General features: G+C 37.6%; 1 protein-coding gene across 5 annotated transcripts in view; it reads left to right on the top strand.

Moving 5' to 3' along the window:
* LOC106878218 (lysosomal acid glucosylceramidase) overlaps nucleotides 1-24,029 on the top strand; it is a 73,847-nt gene that overhangs the window by 17,362 nt on the left and 32,456 nt on the right. For all 5 annotated transcript variants that reach the window (XR_016244449.1, XR_016244450.1, XM_089363671.1 and 2 more), the window contains 2 exons: nucleotides 19,218-19,403; nucleotides 22,083-22,238. Coding sequence is in view for 3 of the 5 variants with exons in the window: in XM_089363671.1 (XP_089219797.1) it covers nucleotides 19,218-19,403; nucleotides 22,083-22,238 (342 nt within the window). In the remaining 2 variants the exon portion in view is untranslated. The remainder of the gene's footprint in view (nucleotides 1-19,217; nucleotides 19,404-22,082; nucleotides 22,239-24,029) is intronic.

Here is a 24,029-nt window from a genome sequence, read left to right as displayed (position 1 = left end):
CTTTAAGTATAATAAAGAATTTAGTAAAATAACTTAGTTATCATTCAGCTAGTGTTAGGAACATAAATTGTGACTAAGGTTTGGTGGAAGATTTTAATTCAAAACTTAGGAAAACAAGACATTTGTACTCAGAGCCAGAGCCTGTTTCAGCTGGGTTGGTAACGAAAGGGTTAAGTGGTGATAACTACTTTATCAGAGATGCATTAAAATAATTGCAATCTTTTTGACTTAAAACAAAAGTCAAAATACTAATTATGGAGGAACAGTGCCATCATCATCATCATTATCATCATCCTGCCCACCACCACCACCATCTTTATTTAACATCCACGCTGGCATGGGTTGGATGTTTTGGTAGGATCTGGTAAGCTGCAGGACTGCATCAAACTCCAGTGTCAGCTTTGGTATGGTTTTACTGCTGGATACCTTTCCTAACATCAACCACTTTACAGAATGTACTGGGTGGTTTTTTTTTCATGTCATCATCACAAACAAGGTTGTTAGGTAACTTGCAAAGCAAAAATAGAAAGAAGCAGGAAATAGAGGAAAGAAAAAAAGCAGGGTAAAAAAGGTTGAAAGGAAAAGAAAAAAGAAAAAACCCCTCCTCCACTGAATTGTATGTGTGTGTGTGTGTGGGGGGATTAGTATTTAAGAGGGGGAGGGGTGATGGTTTTGTGACAAGTGTAGAGAGGCTAGGATGTGATAGAACAAGCCCAGATGTCTTGTAACAGAGATAAAAGGCTATTCCTCCCCCTTGCATTATTTAAGGGTAGGCGGAAGTAGCTGGAAAGAAGCCCGTGTGGTGGTGGCAGGGATGCTGGAGCATCTCAAGATACAGTGGATCACAGGGATGTAGTGAGGTAGAGGGAGAAATATAGGAGTAAAGAGGCATGTAGCAAGTGATGGTAATAGATATAGGAGTGGCTCAGAAGCGAGTGTGGGTGGGTGGGGTGCTATGGAAAGTAGGGTCTGATGGTAGATATGAGGGGGCATTAAGAGTGATAGAGGTGTTAAGAATGGAATATAGTCCATGAGAGCAATGATTGAAGGTACAAAAAAGGTGATTGGCGGACGTAATGTGCGCAGGGATGATAATGAAAAATGAAAGTGGATTTGGGAGGGGGAGCAGATGTAATATGTGCCTATTCTACTCTCAGATGATTGCAATAGCCAAGTAGTACTATAGATGGAGAAGTGATGGGTGGTAAGCAATGAGGTGCAGGGGAAATATCTAATGGAATAGAGACAGGTGGGTTGGGGGGCTTAGGGCCTACAAGTACAAGCATAACCAAGTTGGTGTTTAGGATATCATTTCAGCTGTGAAGGGTGGGTCTTCTTGAGCCCAGCAAATCACTGGTGAAATTTAATACATTGAAGTCAAATTGTAGTTGTTAAGAAGTAATGATTTTGAGTAAAAGTAATAAATCTCTATCTCTCACCATGTGTGTGTGCTTGTGCATGTGCACATGTGTGTGTGTGCTTGTGTATGTGCATGTGTGTATGTATTTATATATAAATATCTATCTACATACATGTAAACATATAGATGAAAATGAAAAAGCAAAACATTTGGCATCACTCAAAAGAAACATTTAATTTAGATAGAGGATATGAACATAAAGAGTCTCTTACAGCTGTTTCTAAAATAGCTAAGCATATGGACCATGGCATTGAGTATGGATTTCATTCAGTGAGTATTTCATTATCAGCGAGGGAGAAGTCAGTAAATTGTAAAAATGAAGAAATATCCCTAATCAAGGATATTAGTATATTCCAGTGTGTCAAAAATGAAGAAAGAATCAGAGTAAAATACACACACACACATACACATGCGTGTGCGCGTGAGCACATAAGTGCAAACAAGGTGAAGAAAATAGTACTTGAATACCAGTGGTAGACTAAATTAGTACTTTATTGAAGCTGAAAAAATTTTTGAAAACTGTTATTCAGAATTTCACATAACCAGTTGCCAGGCAGCTGTGAGTATTTTGAAGAATAGTTTATAAGCATTTATAAGTATTCATGATAACCAACTCATGGAGTCAGCATTTAAAGCTGATTGGGCAGCTATTTTTGAAAATGATGGGAATCTGCTGGATAAAAGCAATTAATTCTAACGGAAAAATATATAAATATTTTAAGTGGGGGTTGAATAAAGCTTAAAAAATTAGATTGTGAAAATTTTTAGGAACAAGTATTAAAAAATATGTAGGATAAGAAAGACCTAATTAGAAATAAGATGTTACAAGTGATTAGAATAGAATTTAAATAAAGATAAGAATTAAAAATTAAAGTTAAAATTAGGGTAAATGAGTATCACAGAAAAAGGAAAAACTAAATGAATTAATCAGTTACCAGAAAGGAGTGAGGAAAATAGTGGCTATTGATGCTTCAGTAAGTTTGATTTTTCTTATATTTTGGGTGTGTAGTAAGAAGCTTGCTTCCCAACCACATGGTTCTAGGTTCAGTCCCACTGTGTGGCACCTTGGGTAAGTGTCTTCTACTTAAGCCTCAGGCTGACTTAAGCCTTGTAAGTGGATTTGGTAGACAGAAACTGAAAGAAGCCTGTCATTTATATATATATATATTTGTGTGTGTGTGTTTGAGACCAATAGAATAAATACTAGGTTTACAAAGAATAAGTCATGGGTCAATTTGCTTGGCTAAAAAAGGTGGGGCTCCAGCATGGCCGCAGTCAAATGACTGAAACAAGTAAAAGAATAAGAATGTTTAAAGAAATAGTAACAGGTTGAGACGAAGTATGATGTAAACAAGGCCACGTGTGTCTAGTAGAATATAACGCAACAGCTACACTAGCAGAAAAAAGCCATAGAGAGTTATACATATACATATTAATATTGAAAAATGAAAAAATATATAGATATTACAAGAGGCTTAAAGCTGAGAGACAAGACTATGTTTGAAAATGATACAATGTTTAAGTAAAAATGTACATACAATAGGCGTAGGAGTGGCTGTGTGGTAAGTAGCTTGCTTACCAACCACATGGTCCCGGGTTCAGTCCCACTGCGTGGCATCTTGGGCAAGTGTCTTCTACTATAGCCTCGGGCCGACCAAAGCCTTGTGAGTGGATTTGGTAGACAGAAACTGAAAGAAGCCTGTCGTATATATGTGTTTGTATGTCTGTGTTTGTCCCCCCAACATCGCTTGACAACCGATGCTGGTGTGTTTATGTCCCCGTAACTTAGCGGTTTGGCAAAAGAGACCGATAGAATAAGTACTAGGTTTCCAAAGAATAAGTCCTGGGGGTCGATTTGCTCGACTAAAGGCGGTGCTCCAGCATGGCCACAGTCAAAAGACTGAAACAAGTAAAGAGTAATACAAGCAGAGAAAAAAAACCTAACAAAGAAAAGCAACAATCACAGACAGGACAGGCTAGTGTATTGAAAAGAATAAAAACTCGTTATGTTCTCATGTGAATACATCGGAAGTAGTCCTTGTTTAAGTATTTCGATGTATTTTTCAATTCGATCAGCTCAGAACAACCATTGCTGGTGACAGTTCCCCATACCATTACAGAGATACGGCCGTGTTTCACAGTTGGTTGGAGTCGTTTCAAATCAAACTCTTGATTGGGAAGCCTCCAGACACAAACATGCCCACTGTCTGAAACTAGTGCAAATCTGGATTCATCTGAGAAAAATCACTCTATCCCAAAATGAACTGGATTTTTCTGACATCTCCTTAGCCCATTTCTGTCTTTTCATGATATTAATTGGTTGAAGGAGAGGTTTTCTTCCAGCTGCTCGTCCATAATACCCAAGCTTATGCAGATATGTAACACACGTTTTTGGACTAACTTCTAGCTGTTTTGTAATGTCAGAAGCCTTCGAATGAGGTTTGTTTTCCACAATTCTCTTCAAACAGCGAATTCAATGGTTGAATTATGACCAGTTTCACTCAAATCTGCAATGTCTCTATACTATCCAAAAATTTCAATTGACTGATTTCCCAAGAGGGAGTTTTATTTGTTAATTGCTTGGATAATATCATTCGATAGACGTTTTTTTGACTCAAAACCCTATAGTATTTGTATTTACTCTGCAAAACACTTCGTTTGGCTCTATTAATGGCAATTGCTATGTTTGTTTCTTATTTCAATAATACACTTGACAGTAAATCCTCTCTTGATTTTTCTGTACTGATCATACTGCTTCCCTTTCCCTAGACTCTGTATATTGTACACACTTCTCTCCTATGTTTTATATTTGGAGAATAGGATGTACTTTGATCCTTTTTTGTGGGTGGTTAGTTAAGTTCATGTGTTTTCAGCCAAGTAGACAATCCCAGCAAAAAATGCAGGCCTTCTGTTTGTCTCTTTCTAATCTTCATTCCTTTTCTTTGTGCTTCTTTACTTCTGTTCACCTGTTGACTTCAGCTTTTTTTCTTCATCAGTGAAACAGTCAATTATACTTCCATTATTAGAATTTGAAGGTCAAACTGACATTTAAAAAGAAAAGCTAATACAAATTAGCAAAATAAAAGAGAAATAAAAAAAAATCAAAATACCTAAAAGTTTCATGTCTCTACCTGTGAAGTTATTTCATGTATTTCTTAAATACACAAGCCTCATAAAAGCATGAGAAAACTACCCAGTAATTTATAACAGCCACAAACATTTTAAACAATAAAATCTTGTCTAGATATTATTAAATCTAAATTTAGACAGCCAGAAGCTATCTTGTCAGTTTGCATAGTTAGATTTAAAGTAGACTACCTGAGATCCTATCCCTCGAAGAATTCTTAAATTATAAAATTAATTTTCATAAAATATTGCACACCTTTTGAGGATACACACATGCATGCATGTACACACACACACTTGCATGCACGCACACACACACACACACACACACACGTGTGCACACGCACACACACACACAAAGGCGGCGAGCTGGCAGAAACGTTAGCACGCCGGGCGAAATGCTTAGCGGTATTTCGTCTGCCGCTACGTTCTGAGTTCAAATTCCGCCGAGGTCGACTTTGCCTTTCATCCTTTCGGGGTCGATTAAATAAGTACCAGTTACACACTGGGGTCGATATAATCGACTTAATCCGTTTGTCTGTCTTTGTTTGTCCCCTCTGTGTGTAGCCGCTTGTGGGTAGTAAAGAAATAACACACACACACACACACACACACACACACACACACACACACACTCACTCACTCTCTCCCTCTCTCTCTGTAGCAAATTCCTAAACTCTCACTCAAACAATTTTGTCCCTAACAATACATTTTTTGTATTTCCATCTTAATTGGTTTATTTAAACATTTTTTTACGACAATCTTTGAATTTGAAGCAGACACATGATATAGGTCAAAACAACAAATAAATGATTGAATGAAAAAGACATAAAAAAAGATAGATGAAAGGAAAAGTAAAAGGTGGAGAGAAAATATAGTCTGAATAAAACGAAAAATAAAACAAAATAGTCATAAAGAATAGACATTTGTTTATTAATGCCTGGTGAATCTTAAGTTTGGATTATGGATCCTACCTTATCCTATTTCAAGTCTAAAAATGTGTGTGTAATTGTGAACTAAGGAAAAAAACCCCAAAAAAACTTGCTTCTGAGTCAGGATCTGCTAGAAATAACAGCCAAATCACCATCAAATCACTCTTCGTATTTCGTTTGTCTTTACGTTCTGAGTTGAAATTCTGCCAAGGTCGACTTTGCCTTTCATCCTTTTGGCGGGGGTCGATAAATTAACTACCAGTTGCATACTGGTGTCAATCTAATCAACTAGCCCCTCCCAAAAAATTTCGGGCCTTGTGCCTAGAGTAAAAAAATATATATATAATTAGCATCTGTGAATTTTAGAAATATTATAAATAAGACCCACCCACCACAACAGAATTGAGATTCTAAAACCATGGTGCCATGTAAAAAGTATTGGTGTGGGCGCTGGTGCCATGTAAAAAGCATTGGTGTGGGTGCTAGTGCCATGTAAAAAGCATTGGTGTAGGTCCTAGTGCTATGTAAAAAGCATTGGTGTGGGTCCTAGTGCCATGTAAAAAGCATTGGTGATGGTGCCATGTAAAGAACACCCAGTACACTGTAAAGTGGTTGATATTAGGAAGGGCAGCCAGCTGTAGATACCCAAAACAGATTATGGAACCTTGTATAGCACCTGGCCTTGTCAGTTCTTGCCAAGCCATCCAGCTTGTGCCAGCATGGAAAATGTACATTAAATGTTGATGATGATGAATTGGTGAAGAGACAATAGAGTTAGAGTTAAAATATTTAATGTGAAGAGTTAAGGAACACCTGAAGACTGTCCCACCTAGATTTTGGCAGTGTGCATCTCTTCCTTAGGCATAATATCCTAGGTTGATGAATTTTCGACTGGTAACACTTTTTGGTTGTGATGGGGGATCAGTTTCTTTTCAAGTGAAGTCAGAGTGAATTCGGAACCCTGACATGTGACCACCACCTACATCAATATCATTATTACCACACCATAAGGCAGTGACCTGACAGAATCATCAGCATGCTAGGCAAAATGCTTAGTGGCATTTTGTCAGTCCCTATGTTCTGAGTTTAAACTCTGCTGAGGTCAAGTTTGCCTTTCACCCTCTTGGGGTTGATAAAATAAATACCAGTTGAGCACTGGGGTTGATATAATTGACTTTGCCCCTTCCCTGAAATTACTGGCCTTGTGCCAAAATTCGAAACCATTGTTACCACACCATCCTTACTGCTAATGCCATTAACATCACCGCCACCACCACAACCACCAACAGCAACAACAATAACAACAACACCTCCAGCACTACTACCAACTGTTACTATTACCACAACTGTTACCAATGAAGAAAGCCTCTACATAGTGGTTTGCAGTTAAAACAGGGTTTTTCTATGATTATCTTTGCTTTTCTCTTTTATTTGTTTCTTTCATTACACCATGGCCATGCTGAGGCATGAATTAACCCCAGCGCTCATTATTTTTTCAAGCCAGGTATTTATTCTATCAGTCTCTTTTGCCAAACTGCTAAGTTACAGGAACATAAGCACACCAACACCAGTTGTCAAGCGGTGGTGGGGGACAAACACAGACACAAAGCACACATATGCACGCATGCACACACACACACACACATGACAGGCTTCTTTCAGATTCTATCACTCATAAGTTAGTAATAATTCCAATCATAAGGTTTTGGCTGGCCCAAGGCTATGGTGGATGACAGTTGTCCAAGGTGCCATGCAGTGGGACTGAACCTGCTATATGGTATGACACCTTAGGCAGATGCCTTCTACCATAGTGTCATTCTACCAAAACCTTAGATATGTTCAGTGTCTGAGTCTGTATTTGAGACAAAACAAAATGCTTCATTGAAAAGAAATAAAGTTACCTTTGTTTAAGACAAGATTCCAGTGTACAAAATATTCTTTTCTACTCTAGGCACAAGGCCTGAAATTGTGGGAGAGGGGGCCAGTCAATTAGATCAACCCCAGTATGCAACTGGTACTTAATTTATCGACCCTGAAAGGATGAAAGGCAAAGTCGACCGTGGCAGAATTTGAACTCAGAACGTAAAGACAAATGAAATACCATTAAGCATTTCACCTCTGTCTCTCTCACCCTCTCTCTCTCTCTCACCCTCTCTCTCTCTCTCTCTCACCCTCTCTCTCTCTCACCCTCTCTCTGTCTCTCACCCTCTCTCTCTCTGTCTGTCTGTCTCTCTCTCTCTCTCTCTCACACACACACACACACAAATACATACATCAAGTAACAAGTGCATTTAAATAGAAAGACCCCTCTTAAACAGCAAGACAACCTTCATTTTTCTTATCTCTTTCTCCCAAACTCCCACCTCTACCTCCACTGCTTTTATTCTACTGAGATATACATGAATTTATATTCTCCTGGCAACTCATTACCCCAACTATTTCTGCTTTTATGTGTGCATATGAAGCATATATACGTATGTGTCTTGTATAGGTGGTGTATATACGTATGCATCTGTATATGTATATACATACAGATGGAAGACATGTTAAATGATGATGATATATATATATTTATATTACACGTGTATAAGGGATGACCACTAGGTAGACATCCAATATGCTAGAAAGAGGTCATCAACGACCCAACCACAAAGAAAAATAATACAGAATAAAGAATTCTTTATTCTGTATATTTCTCATTTTGTTCTGGTGTTTTGCGAAATTTTTCTGGAGAACATTATTTTTTCTTTGTGGTTGGGTCGTTGATGACCTCTTTCTAGCATATTGGATGTCCACCTAGTGGTCATCCCTTATACACGTGTAATACAATTTTTTCTGAATTTTCAGGTTTCTTTATATGCTAGGTCACTTGGTTTTAAATTGAATTAATATTCAATTTATCACCCTATCTATATAAATAATAATTTATATATATTTATATATTTTTTCAACCACATGGTTCTGGGTTCAATCCTACTGCATTGCACATGTGTGTCTTTGTATCTGTGTTTGTCCCCCACTTCTGCTTGACAACCAGTATTGTTTTGTTTATGTTTCCATAATTGAGTGGTTTGGCAACAGAGAGATAGAATAAGTACCAGGCAAAAAGTACTGGGGTCAATTCATTCGACTAAAATTCTTCAAGGCAGCGCCCCAGCATGGCCACAGTCTAATGACTAAAACAAGTAAAAGACATGGAGCCTTGTGTGGCCCCTGGCCTTATCAGCTGTGGTCAAACTGTCCAACCCATGCCAGCATAAAAAATGGACGTTAAATGATGATGATGACGACAACCAGCATCATCATCATCATTTAACGCCTGGTCTCCATGCTGGCATCGCTTGGAGGGTTTGACAGGGGCTAGTAAGGTTGGGGGCTGCACCAGTGCCATTGTCTGTTCTGGCATGGTTTCTATGGCTGGATGCCCTTCCTAATGCCAACCACTTTACAGAGTGTACTAGCTGCTTTTTATGTGGCACCAGTAGAAGTGCTTTTTATGTGGCACCAGCACTAACTTGCAAGAGGAGGGAGTAGTAGTGAGTGGAGGGGGTGTGGCTTTGTGCCAATTGATGAGACATTAGAGGTATAGAGGAACAGGTATAGGTATTCTACTGTAGAGTAGATACATGAATATTCCGTTTGAAAAAGAAAAGTGGGTGAGTTAGAGAGTAAGATAAAGGAGAGTGGGTGAATCAGTGAGTAAGACGAAGAGAGCAATAGTGAGAGAGGTGGTGGTGAAGGTATGTTGGGACTTGCCCACAAGGGACATTGGGGATGGTGAGAATAAGTGGGGTGATACAGTGGTTTGGACTGGGTGGGTGGGCAGGATAGAGGTGATTGAGACAAATGATGGTATAGGAGAGGTTCAAGGGTGGGAGTTGCAGTAGGTAGGTGAGGCATTGAGGATGATAGCAGGTAAGCAAGATGTTAATGAGGGAGAACAACACAGGTGAGATAAGGCACAGAATGGAGGTGATTTGTGGGGACAGTAGGTAGTGGAAGGTAATGGGAAATTATGGTGTTTTGGGGTGGTGAAGAAGGTAACTGAGAAAGCAAGGGGATGTAGTATGTGCTATTCTGGTCCCAGGTGATACAGAAATGATGGGTGTTAGGGGATGAAAGGTGGGGAGAAATGGTTAACAGGACAGAGAGGATGCAAGTGGGCATTGAGCAGAGCCCCTCACAGACAAGCATTAACCAAGGTAGTTTAGGATATCAATTTTTCTGTGGTGGATGGCACCAGATATCTCAGTCCTTCAGCTCAGTGTCTTGAGTTCAGTCTTCAGTACTTTGTCCCCATGTCTTCCTAGGTCTTCCTCTTCAGTGAGTTCATCCACTTTTTGCACAACTATTCACATCCATCTACATCACATGACCAAACCAGTACAGTCTTCTGCACGCTGCATCTAATTTCTCTTATGTCTAACTTTTGTGTCAATATATTGGTGTTCTGTCACACATGTATACTGACATTGCACATCCAGTGGAGCACATTAGCTCCATTCTTCTCTAGTCTTTGCATTCAGAGCCCACATCTCACTACCATGTAGCATTGCTGTTTGTACACTTGCATCATACACCCTTCCTTTCACTCAGAGAGAGAGAGAGAGAGAGAGAGAGAGAGAGAGAGAGAGTTCTTTGATTGCCAACAGAAGTAAAAGCTCTCTGAATTTTCTCCTCCTACTGTTATTCTAGCAATTACATTTCCATACATCCTCCCATGCTGCTAATTAGGTTCCTTAGGTAGTAGAAATTATCCATTACTTCTTAGGAGCCTCTGGGGCATTTCATAAAATCAATTTTTTAAGTATCCATAGTTTTTATAGCTCCTGTGCATCTTCCACCTACAAACACTACTTTCTCTTATAATCTTTCTATTATTCCACTGCTCCAGATACGTATGTTCTCTTCTGGTTAGTCTGTAACCTGAGCCACCCCCACTTCAGCCTCATTTCCTTTTTCTCCCTTCCCCTTGCAAGTCCTGAAGGTTTGTGGAAACTGAGGAAATTGTAATTCACTGCATAAACTAGTTATGTACAAGAGCCCAAGAACCCTCCACCAGCTGGCAGGTGTTCATACAAATCTCCTTCTTCCATTCGGACACAGATGATAGCCCCCCACTGTCTTCCCACTCTTCTTTCCAAACACACAACATTATGTCTGTCACAGTCAATGTCTGCACAATAAAAGGTTGAACCAATGAGCAGAGATATGTAGACATATGCTCTATGCAAGCTAGATTGGCTACATTCTATATTTTTACCAGAAAGTGGGACAGACAGATGCTTGTAAATGCAAAGTCTCTTCCTGGTGAAGAATGTACAATCCAACATAGGTTAATGCTTAGTAACTTTAGACTTAAAGCTAGAAACAGACTGGTTTGGGAAACAAAGATGTGGGTGCCTAGAGATTCATCAAACAGCAGAGATTTAGAGAAGACCTAACTGAAGCATTTGACAAGGAGAAAGAATTACGTGACATAGAGGACAACTGAAAGTTCCTGTTTGACAACTTACTAATTGGGAGAGTTTTGATTGGTGCAGGTTATTTTCTTTTTTTAAGACTGTGAAGGAAAGAATGTCTTTCATTGTTCAAACTTATTGACAAAGCTTGACAGGAAATAATAGTTCCTGGAGATAATGTAGGATCTGTCCCTAACAGTGTAGCAGTATTTGGTTTCAATTTTGGAACTGTATGGAGAACGGATAACCCAAACATAAACAGTAGCTACATTAATATTAACATGATCAATGCAAGGAGCATTTAAATCAGTGGTTCTGAACTGTTTTTAATCCATGGATCCCTTTGATTACTATTTTATTCTGGTAAACTCCCATAACCATTCAATGTTTAAAAATTAGTTTTATAGATACGTCTTTCAGAATTCCTATTTTGTTTTTCACACATTCACTTGGGTAGATTGAACTATGTAAAATGTTAGAGTAAGAAATCTTGCTGTTTCTTACAATAACTACACCTAAAGCAAACCTTTTTCCTGGGCCCTTAATATATTACTATGGGTCCCCAATTTACTATTTTGCTTGCATGGACTCCCAAAAATCTTATATGGACCCTGTGGTGAATAGTCAAATATTAACCATTCTGATGTGTATAGAAAGAGCATGATAGGAAAAGGAGTTGGTTAAAACTGAAAATAGAAATAGAGAGAAAGTAGGATTTCAGGCAGATGAACACACATTTACACACATGCACAAATAAGTGTGTAAATATCTATGTCCATAAAGACCGTATGTATGTATTTTCAGAGTCTTTTTAATGTTTGGCAGCTAAGATTCAACTTTTATCAGACACAAAAGAACTTTGGTCTGTAATATTGTGATTTGGCTGCTAAAATGAGGAAGTTTGGTGGTAGGTGTCTATTTGTTGATGTTTAATTGGCATCTGCTGTCAAATATTTAGTCAGCATCCATATGTTACTGTAAAGTGTATCAACATTATCTGTTGGAGATGTTTTGTTAGCATTCATGTGTAGTTGACATTATACCATATGATACATAGGTGGTGCATCAGAATACGACTTATAGTTGGCAACAGAATATGAGTTGCAGCATATCTCTGTCTCTGTCTGTCAGTCTGTCTCTCTCTCGTGTGTGTGTGTGTGTGTGCATGCATGCATGTATGTAAAATAGTCATCTGTGTGTCATGCTCAATGTAAATACATCATGAAAAAGAAGATTTACTGCACTATCTAATTGACTTAAACTGCTAACCTTATGCCAAAATTTCAAACTGTCATCATTATCATCATCATCATCATCATCATCATCATCATCATAGTGATTTCTGGCAGTCATTGGTTGAAGGTTACACAGTTTGTGGAAGGGTAAAGTCAATTATATCAACCTCTGTATGAAACTGGTTTCTTATTTTACTCTTCTTGGAAAATTGAGAGGAAAAGTTTACCTTAATGGCATTTAAATTCAGCTCCCATCTGCTAATGCCCTTTTTATGAGTCTACCTCTCATTCTACAAACCAGTGAAGGAGCTTCTGGATCAATATTTCTTAATATTTTGTTAGTCCTGTACCCCTTCAATGTCAAGTCAAATAAACCAGCACTCCTCTGTAAATCTGGAATGGTATTACAAAGCATGTGATGTTTATTTTGTATTCCTAAAACTCACTGAAATGAATTTTAGCACCCCAGTAGGTCTGGTTCAGTGACAGTTAACTTTGGCTAAACAACATTGATTCCTATCTGAATCAATGAGAGTAACCTATACATGATATTCAACCTGTTAGAAATAGCAATGAAATCTCCCTCAAATCACACAACTATTCAAGAAAAAGTGATGGACATGTTGGATGTAGTCTTACACCTACTTTGTCTAAAAGTATGATTGGATGGTCACTTGGGATGCTTTTGATCATAGGTCTTCTTGATAGGAGCTGATCTGGGATTAAACAACAACGTTTATCCCCACTTAAGTGTGGATTTTCGATTAGAATGAACTGTATTATGGTAGATACCATGAGAGTGTTGTGTAACGAGATTATCTCACACCACAAAATAGTGTAATAGAAATGTCATTTTAGCTATTAAAAAAAATACACTTTTGAATTTGAAGTCTCTGTTTCATAAGATTTAATTTTTTTTATTACCACGTACCAAAACTGAAAAGTGAAATCAAAACTAAAATGAAAATTCAATCTCAAATTGCAATTCATCAAAATTAAATGGCATTTTATGCCCAATTTTGGTTCATGAAAACAGTTTTTATGAATATGTAATAAAAAAAAATTCCAAAACTTGATATTTACATCCCCAATTCATACAAACCTTTATATAATATTCCATTCCTAATTTGTATAAACTTTTATATAATATTCATACAAGCATTTATATGATATTCACACCTGTATCCTATGTGCATATGTTATATGTTGTGAGTATTCAAGCAATTTATTCATGTGTAAAAAGATCACAGAAAAATCTTTTCTCAAGACAATTGGCAATTGTTAAGTTGTAAGACACTTAAGAAATAAAATCAATATGTTTGTGAATAGAATATTATATGGTGTTGAACAGATGTTGCCGATTGAAAGAGGAATTCTTTTGTTGCTTAGACAGTATGGAAGGGTAATTCCCATGACCCCTTTGCTGGGCCTCTAAAGCTCAAACCAGAGAGCTGGCCTGAATGCTTGCAATAGAATAGAGTTTGTTAAAAGTACCCAAGGCACCAGGTGGTCTACCACCCAAGTAGGTAATAACAAGATTTGGGCTCAGAGCATGAAAAGCTGGAACACGAAGTATTTCATCTGTTGCACTAACAATTTTATTAATCCCTAATACAAGACTGGTACTTTGCTTTTTGACTGTGGAAGCAGGATTTGGACTAGTTACAAAGGTGTAACAACACTATTGTCACCTTAAAGTGTCCTCTGTGGACTGATAGATACTGATTTTCTAGCTTGTTAGCTGTCTTCAGTATTGGATACCAAGAGAGGTGACTCTGAGATGACCAAGAAGCTTTTAACTTTGTGAAAAAATCAGTAAATACCGTTTAATGATTCGTGTGCATATCCCACTTGGCTGATATAAAGACAAAGTTGTAGCATGAAGCAATGATTGAAAGTAAAGTAATTAGTTCATCGTCATCATCAACATTTAATATCCGTTTTCCATACTGGCATGGGTTGGATGGCTTGATAGGAACTGGCAAGGCTAGGGGCCATGCTAGGTTCCATAGTCTGTTTTGGATGCCCTTCCTAATAATGCCAATCACTTTACAGAATGTACTGGGTGCTTTTTTTATGTGACATCACCGCCAGTGCTTTTTACATGGCACCCACACCAATGCTTTTTACATGGCACCTTGGTTTTAGAATCTCAATTCCGTTGTGGTGGGCAGGTCTTCTCGAGTATACTAATGTGCCACATATCTTGGTTCTCTGTCATCTCCTTTGTAAGGTTTAGTGTTTTGAGATTGGCTTTCAATACTTCGTCTCATCTCTTCCTGGGTCTCCTTCCACAACCTCCCTCCACTTTGTGATCAGCATTTCTCTTAGGGATTTCGGACGTTTTTTAACTTGTAAAGGCTATTTCACTGCAGTTTACCATGGTTAAAAAATTCTTGCTTTAGGTAAAGCGTTATAAGAACACCATTGCCTGGTGGCTGATGCACACAAATCAGTAAATCTCATTTACTGTGATTTCTGATAAAGCTATAGCTTGCTAGTCAGCTCAAGAGTTGCCTCTCTTGTATTTGATACTTAAGTCACCTGATGAGCTAGAAATGCACCATCTATCAGTCCATAGAGGGTGCTTTGGGCTGACAATAAAATAAATAGCATTTGAGTACTGGGGTCAGTGTAATTGACTATACACCCCATTCTCAAAATTTATAGACTTGTACCTGTAATAGAGAGGATTATTATTAATATTATATTTAGGAACTACTATTGTCTAAAGTGCAAATTTCACCTCATGAAATTGTGCCTGTATATCTATATCTCTTCCTTTCTCTTTATTTCATTTATTTATTTTTAATTTGATTTGTCTCAATTTGTATTGGATACTTTGTGTGTGTGTGTGAGTGTGTGTGTGTATGCATATGTGTGTGTTTACTTACACGGGAATAGTGGGGCTCTGGTTCAGGAGTTCTTGGGTTTTGAGGGGGTGGAACCACCTCTTATCCACTGTTGTTCCCAGGTCAACTCTGACCCGGAGTAGTAGCACCTGTCAGAGTGTTGGGATGCAGAAATACCCATGAATGGTGTCAGGGTGTGCAGAAAAAAAAAATGGGAGTGAGGGTCCCTTTGCTGTTGTCACTAGATCCTTCTAGGAGAGGGACACACTGATGTAAAACCTGTGGTTTCACATGATTACTGGTCATCTCTCTTCGGCCTGTCACTTGGTGCTTATCACAGAGACTCAGTAAGTAGTATTCATGTTGTACAAGCATTTATCACAATAATCCACTGGTGTACAAATGTCTCTTTATGATTACTTCATTTATCATTCCATCAACTGAAAGTCCTATGACGATGGAAGAGTAGCAACATGTGCTGACCTGACTGGTTGGAAGTGCACGAGAAGTCATAGATGGAAAGTTGACAACAAGGAAGCACAAGGAGATGGCAATCATTTGTGGAGTTGGAGCAATCATCACTTCCACAGGAATGTAAATATCACTGTGACCTGACCCTGACCATCATAAAAACTCACCCAAACATACCCAACTATTCTATTCTGCATGCTGGTGCCACAGAAAAAGCATTCAGTCCACTCTGTAAGGTTGTTGGTGTTAGGAAGGGCATCCAGCTATAAAACCCCTGCCAAAACAGACAGTGTAGTCTTCTCCCTAGCCAATTCCAGTGAAACCATACAACCCATGTGACCTGGGAAAACATGTTAGATGATGATGATGATGATGATGATGATGATGATGATGACCTACTCTTACTTAAAATGTAAAATTCATAGAATAGTACACAATTTCTTTCTTTCTTTTTAGAATGTTTATTCTATTTATTTTTATTTTGACCTATCCCAACTTGTATTTAATACTTTATATTTGTGTGCATGTGTGTGTCTGTGTATGTGCACATGGATGTGTGTATAGGTTTGTAACACTCCCACCAACATCTGGACAGAAACTAAAACTATATTCAAAAAACTTTGTCACCAAGAAAAGAACTGTTTGAAATTTTTTTTAAGGAAGAAACTCAGTCCCATATATATATATATAAATATATATATATATATATATATATATATATATATATATATATATATATATATATATATATATATATATATATATATATATATATATATATATATACAAGGTGCGAGGGGTATTTAAGGACAGTTTTAGTATACAGTAAAACAACTATATTTCAGCATAAATAAATATATATTTGAATAAACATTTGGGCAATTAATCTTGATAATGATTTTTTAAGCAAATTATTCTATGGAACCATCTTTAGCTTTGATGACTGCTTCAGTGCAGGATCGAAACTGCTGGCATGCTGACACTATATGGTCCTTATTCATTATGGACATCACCTGAACAATGGCGGCTTTCACTGAAACTTTGAGGATGACGATTAGTCTCCCCACACGTAGTAGTCCATGAGGTTCAAATCTGGCAAGTTTGGAGGCCATATATATTGGGTGTTACATAATGGTAAAGATTGTCTGACAACCATTCTTGGGTGACTAGGGTTTTGTGAGAAGGTGCTAAGTCTTGTTGAAACAAGTATGGCCTTCCATTGCATACTTCATCAATCCAGGGCTTGATAACAGTTTCCAGTACCTCAATGTATCCAGTAGCATTAATTCTAAGACCCAGTGGAAAAAGTGGGGAGGCATCACATGACCTTTGCTACTCCTAAAACCATCACAGTTGCTGGAAATTTTGTGTGCATCACTCTAGGTACTTTAGAAAGATCTGTACATAACTGCCTGTCATTTCTTCTGTTAGACTTTTGATCCTGGTCAAAGTTTTGTTCGTCAGAGAAAAACTAAAACTTGAGGGTTTTTCACTTTGTTAAATAACCGTTTTGAACAGATAGGACAGTTTTCCTGCACCTTTACAAACATGAATTGGCCTTTCCTCATTACATAGAACTTATATCAAATGTTACAATGTACCACAGTTCTGATAGTCCACTTTGACACCCAATGTTCTTTAGCAATGGACCTCATTGATCTTCTGGGGTTTTCATTGATAATGTATTGAACATGTTGTATAAATTCCAGTGTCCTTTTAGTGTCTTAACATTGTGAATGTTTTTTTCTCTTTGATACAGATGAAACATTACCATCACATGCCTCCAATTCCAACTGAACTTTGTGTAGAAATGATTTTGCTAATTTCTAAATCATTGTGGTTAGCATGTATAGCAACTATGACTGCATGTCTTTTCATTTCTTGAGTTAGCATGATATCTTGAAAGGGTTACTGAAAAAAAAAATGCTACATTAAATAATTTGAAGGTGTAATGAACTAAAAACAAAATGTCCTCAAATGCCCCTTGCACCTTGTATATACACGCACACACAAACAATTTTACATTAATCTTGATAGATTACTCTATACTTTGTTGAATACAAATTTATCATTCTTATACAAGAATATCGTTGACAGTGAGTTTAAAGTTTCGGCTCGCTTAAATCATTGTTGGACATACACATATACACACACACATACACATATGTAGTATATTTTAAAAACACTTTTACTCAGCTTCATGTGACTTAGAGATTCATGGGTGCATAGGGTGGACCCATCTCAGCAGATATCAAAAGACCCTATTTCTGGCTTTTAATGAGATGGGTCCTTTGTATGTACCCACAATGCTGTTAAGTCATATGGAACTGAGTGAAACTTATTTATTTGAAATATATGTAACTCCTGCCAAATGTGTTGTGTACCACTTTTTGTCGTTAACACACATCATCATGGTTTCTATGGCTGGATGGCCTTCCTAATGCCAACCACTCCACATCATGAACAGTACATAGAATATGCACAGGAAGTGAACAGTGAAAAAGTCTTTAAAAAGTAAAGAAAGAAAGGAGGAACAGGGGTGGGAGGCATCAGGTGTATTGTTGGTAAATTTTAGGAAGCATAGAAGTTTTGAAGGATATAGTGTCTTGACAGCTAACAACTGATAGAGGTAATTTATTCCATGCTTCAGCAATACTCATCATCATCATCGTTTAACGTCCGCTTTCCATGCTAGCATGGGTTGGACGATTTGACTGAGGACTGGTGAAACCGGATGGCTACACCAGGCTCCAATCTGATTTAGCAGAGTTTCTACAGCTGGATGCCCTTCCTAACGCCAAATACTGTGTATGAAAAAAAATTTCCAAAAGTCATGGGTGCTGTGTTGTTTTTTGATTTTGTATGCATGTCCACAAGTGTAAGACATATGGAATTCAAAAAGGTACCTAAGGTTGTTGTTGGAAAGATGGTGGATAATCTTGTAGATGTCTACCAAGCCAGTTGCCAGATGTCTGAGCTTTAATGTGTCCATGCCCAGGGAAGAAACAAGGAAGGTAGATACCTGATGGCAGGTATTCATCTGGTTGCACATTTCTGAACAGTTTCCAGGAGATGATATGCTGAGTAAGATAGGGTTTCCAGACAGGTGATGCAAACTTTAAGTGTGGACATACCATAGTCATATATAGATTATAATAGATTGCTGGAAACAAAGGTCTTGCTGAGTGATGTTAAGACACCCTCAGCTTTCTTGACAATCTTACAGATGTGGGTTGTCCAACACAGATTGCTGTTGACAATAATAGCCAGGTGATATTCACTACAAGACTTCTTTAAGATTAGTGTTGTTGAGAGAATATGTAAAAGCTGGGTTTTTCTTCCTAAAATGCATGGTGATGCACTTGTCCACAACCAGCTTGAGTTCCCAGTCAGTAATCCATTGCTGCATTGTGTTCAGGTTTGATTGCAGGAAACATCTATAGTGTATAGGATCTGTTCTTTTTATCTCAAGGTGTGGTACAGGTGCCTATTACATGTTACGGGCATGGATGCCTTTTATGCATCACCAACACTGGCCATGACTACAATTTCACTAAGCTTGATGTGTCTTCTCAAGCATAGCAAATTGCACTCCCACCCACACATACCATGAAGTTTTCTCTTGCAACCATTCTTAACCAACTGTGACTGCTATTTTACTATACTTTTGCTCAATATTCTGGCACTGACAAATATATTATCTTTTTTAATATTTCCAGGTGAATTAAAGCTTTGCTATCCAAGGAATTACAATTTTGGCTCCTTTGTATGTGTTTGCAACTCTACTTACTGTGATACTGTACCAAATATTGAAAAACTTGACATTGGTAGATATGTAACCATTGTAACAGATAAGAGAAACTTTCGTCTATCAAATTGTACAGGCAGTTTTAAAAAATCAAATAGTAAGTATTTCAAAAGTTCTTCATCACTTTATTTATTTAATAAAATTTGAATTCAGCTGACCTGAATTTAAAATTGGGATTCACTAAAGTAGATTCTGTAAAATTTCTATTTTGACTCTTCATATTTGACTTTTCATGAAAATAATATTTGCTGCAAATATCCACCACATAAAAAGCAAACAAATGTTAGCGCATGTACCTGGGAGTGATGCTTAACTGGCTATTCATATATATATATATATATATATATATATATATATATATATATATATATATATATATATATATATATATATATATATATATATATATATATATATTACAAATTAAAAGGGTAAAGGGTTATCAATTTATTAATTAATAAATCAATTAACAATTAATAATTTTTTACCAAGCCCATCGGTATGAAAGCACCATTATTGGTGTGATGAAGGAAATTGATTATTAATTGTTAATTATTAATCATAATCCTGAAATGCGTCTGCTGTTAATCATCTGAATTGGTTAGTTTTTCATTGTTTTTTCTTCTTGTTTTTACTTTTGTGAGTTACAAGTGATGCTATCTGTGAGATTCTCAGCTTTTTTAGCTGCTATTTTCTGAACTTTGGTATATGGTGAAGCAAATATTTTGCTGATCCCTTAATTATATTTATATATATATATATATATATATATATATATATATATATATATATATATATATATATATATATATATATATAATTCTTATACAAGAATGTTGTTGATAGTGACTTTTAAGTTTCAGCCAGCTAAGCCATTGTTTGAATGCTGTCTGAAACTTCGAAGTCACTGTCAATAACATTCTTGTTTAAGAATAATAAATTTGTATTCTACAAAAGTATAGAGTAACCCATCAGATTAATGTAAAATTGTTATTTTCTATAACTGAACATAGAAACAAACATTGAAACAAATAAACAGTGTTAGGTTAGCAGTAGTAGTAGCCACTCTCCAACTGTTGATGTAAGCAAACCTCCAACTGTTGGTGTAGGCAGCTTTCCAACTGTTGGTGAAAGCAACTCTCTGACTGTTGGTTGATGCAACATATAGTCACATGGTAGTGGTAGTGGCAGCATATATTATGATGTTGGTTGCAGTCACTGTGGTGTTTTTATAGGAGTCACTGGCTCAATTTTGAGCGACCGTTAATTTTTGGGGTGTGGTGGTGGATCAATGTAAGTTCTTTTATGTAGGTTTCCAGTTTTCCTCTCTGAGGTCAGTATGTAGGCATCTGTCTCTTTGGTGGTGCTGCCACATCTGGTCAGTTGCTTAAACCAGCTTGCTGAAACCTCTTCATCTGTTACAAGTCAACCTTCCCTATCAAGGCTATGATAAGCTACATACATAATGAGATTGCTGGGATACACAAAAGATGCAGTGACAATATCAGCTGGAACACACATATTACTCATTTCCTAAATGTACTTGAGACCAACAGGTATCCAATATTTGTTACTAACTCTATGTGCTAATGTAGGCCAGTTAAAAGTCGCAAGAGGGTTCTCTCTAAGACCTTCTTGTAGATTCCCTACTTCAATGAGAAGACCACCACTGCCGTCTACAAGGCTATCTGCAGGGAAGGTACTTGACATCCTATTGGCCCATTCTGGACCATCCTTATGTAAACACCTATTAACAAGGTGGTCGCTTGCAGAACAACAGCTCTACACACTAGTAAACTATCCCATTTGCAACATTGACATGTGCTTACATATATATGTAGTATATCAGATATGATGTTCCAAATTCAACAACTGTTACATTGGCAGCATAGTATGAGCACTCTGCGTTGGAATGAAGGATTACCTCTCTACCAACATGTCTTCCTTCTCCAAACACCTGATCAGATGCTGCAACACCACCAAATAGATAGATGCCTCCATACTGGCCTCAGAAAGGAATGTTGGAAACCTACATGTAAAAGCTATATTGACTCACTACCTTAACCCCAAAATTAACAGTCGAACTTGAGCCGGTGGCTTCTATGAAAACAGCAACTGCGACCAACATCATAATATATGCTACCACCACCACATGACTATATGTTGCATCAACCAACAGTCAGAGAGTTGCTTACACTAACAGTTGGAGAGTGGCTGCTACTGATGCTAACCCATCACATCAACCAACAGTTGGAAAGTTGCTTACACCAACACTCGGAGAGTTGCTTACACCAACACTCGGAGAGTTGCTTACACCAACACTCGGAGAGTGGCTGCTGCTGCAGCTAATCTAATGCTGAGGAGTTTGAGCAAGGTAACAGAATTGGTGTAACTGGACATTTCCCAGACTACATCCTTCTGAGAATGGGCCTTTGCACCTGGGATATAAAGGTTTTTGTAAAACTTTCTGCATTGTTAGAAGCTTTCTTATTTTCCCTTTTCTTTTCCTTCTTCAGAAGCTATGACACACTTATTATTAATACATATATTGTTTGTGGTGAATGGTGTAGAATAAAAACAATTTGATGTGAGCTGAGTATATGTCATTACACCATTTCCATTCCTTAGTGTAACCATTTCACTCCATGTCACCAAAAACCATTGAAAAGATGCAAATATCAGTTGTTTTTCCTTACAATGATACAAATCTGAAACCTTGTTCATCTTCTAGAAATCTACATGTAGCTGTTTCTATATTTGTTTACTCTTTAATTAGTTGAAGATGCCAGTCCAATGTCAATCAACTACAACAAAACCTTCCAGAAAATTATTGGATTTGGTGGTGCCTTTACCGATGCAACTGGAATCAATATATTGTCATTACCAAAAGCTGCTCAGGAGAAATTGCTACAGTCGTATTTCTCTCCACTCGGTGAGTTTCTTTGAATCTTTCAATTTAACAATCTTTCATTTCAACTAAGTGATCACCACAAATGCCACTGCTGCTACCACTACAAATTCCACTGCTGCCACTACCACCACTACCACCACATTATAGGGTAGGTATGGGAGACTAGATCTAGCCAGCTTGAAGAGAAAATAGGTAGATTATTTTGGCTGTATGTGGACTGTTTAAATGCTAAATGGTTAATCAGTGTTCACCTACATACAAAACTAAAAACAGATATGCCATCTACCTGTATGACCTCTCACCATACACACTCACGTTCACACACATGCTTGCATGCATAGACATATACATAAATACATACATATATATGTATATATATGTATACATTTACATTCACAGATATATGATCTGATATCATATATATATATGCTCTAACATAATGCTGAAGGTCTGGTTAGCTTGCATAACACATACAAACATACATACATATACATATATATATATATATATATATATATATATATATATATATTTAGAAAAGCTGAACATTAGAAGCATCAGTTGTGGCGTGCAAGAGAGACGATTGCGCTGGTATGGACATGTGGTGAGAATGGAGGAGGATAGCTGCGTGAAAAAGTGCCACACCCTAACAGTTGAGGGAACCCGTGGAAGAGGTAGGCCCAGGAAGACCTGGGCTGAGGTGGTGAGGCAAGACCTTCGTACATTGGGCCTCACCGAGGCGATGACTACGGACCGAGACCTTTGGAAATGGGCTGTGCGTGAGAAGACCCGGCAAGCCAAGTAAGATCGTTGCCAGTGCCCCTGGACTGGTTCTTGTGCGGGTGGCACATGAGATGCACCATTTTGAGCGTGGCCGTTGCCAGTACCGCCTGACTGGCTCCTGTAGGATTTTCGAGCGAGATCGTTGCCAGTGCCCCTGGACTGGCTTGTGCGGGTGGCACATAAAAGACACCATTTCGAGCGTGGCCGTTTTCGTGCGGGTGACACGTAAAAGCACCCACTACACTCTCTGAGTGGTTGGCGTTAGGAAGGGCATCCAGCTGTAGAAACTCTGCCAAATCAGACTGGAGCCTGGTGTTGCCATCCGGTTTCACCAGTCCTCAGTCAAATCGTCCAACCCATGCTAGCATGGAAAGCGGACGTTAAACGATGATGATGATGATGATGATATATATATATATATAAGAAGAATGGTATTATTAAAATATCATCACAAGTGGCAAGCAAGTTGTCAGCTGTACAGGCAGATTAATATATATACACATGTACATAAAAATGCTTATTAAATATTCAGTGATATATATATATATATATATATATAATTATGTGTATTTCTTCTATCTTAATGAATAAAAATTCTTCTGATAGAATAAATGGGTTAATAGAAACCAATGTAGCAAAGAACACAAAATAACTGTGGTTAGCTCCTGTTTTTAAGGCAGGAACTCCTTGAAATTTTGGGTATTTGAATATATTTAAGAATTTAAGAATTGGAGAAAACGCATGTTATAATTGCATACTTTATTCCTACATATGTTTCAAAGGATTACAACCTGTGTGATCCATAGGGATCTTTGATATTAAAATTGTAACCTTCTCATCAGGGAAAGCATGGGAATCATCTTAAACGTAAGACATTATGACCGATTATGAAAACAATAGATGGATAAGGTTATGACTTGATTCATTTGAAAAAAACCGTTAGAGAATTGGACGCTGCTGGATAGTGGGTTGGACAACACATACCAATCAATGTGTAAGAGCGTACATGCATACATAAATACACATACA

Source organism: Octopus bimaculoides, chromosome 15 (assembly GCF_046866305.1).
Source record: "Octopus bimaculoides isolate indiv1 chromosome 15, ASM4686630v1, whole genome shotgun sequence".
NCBI classification, from domain to species: Eukaryota; Metazoa; Mollusca; class Cephalopoda; order Octopoda; family Octopodidae; genus Octopus; species Octopus bimaculoides.
The sequence above is the reverse complement of the archived record's forward strand: the minus strand, read 5'-3'. Positions and strand labels throughout refer to the sequence as shown.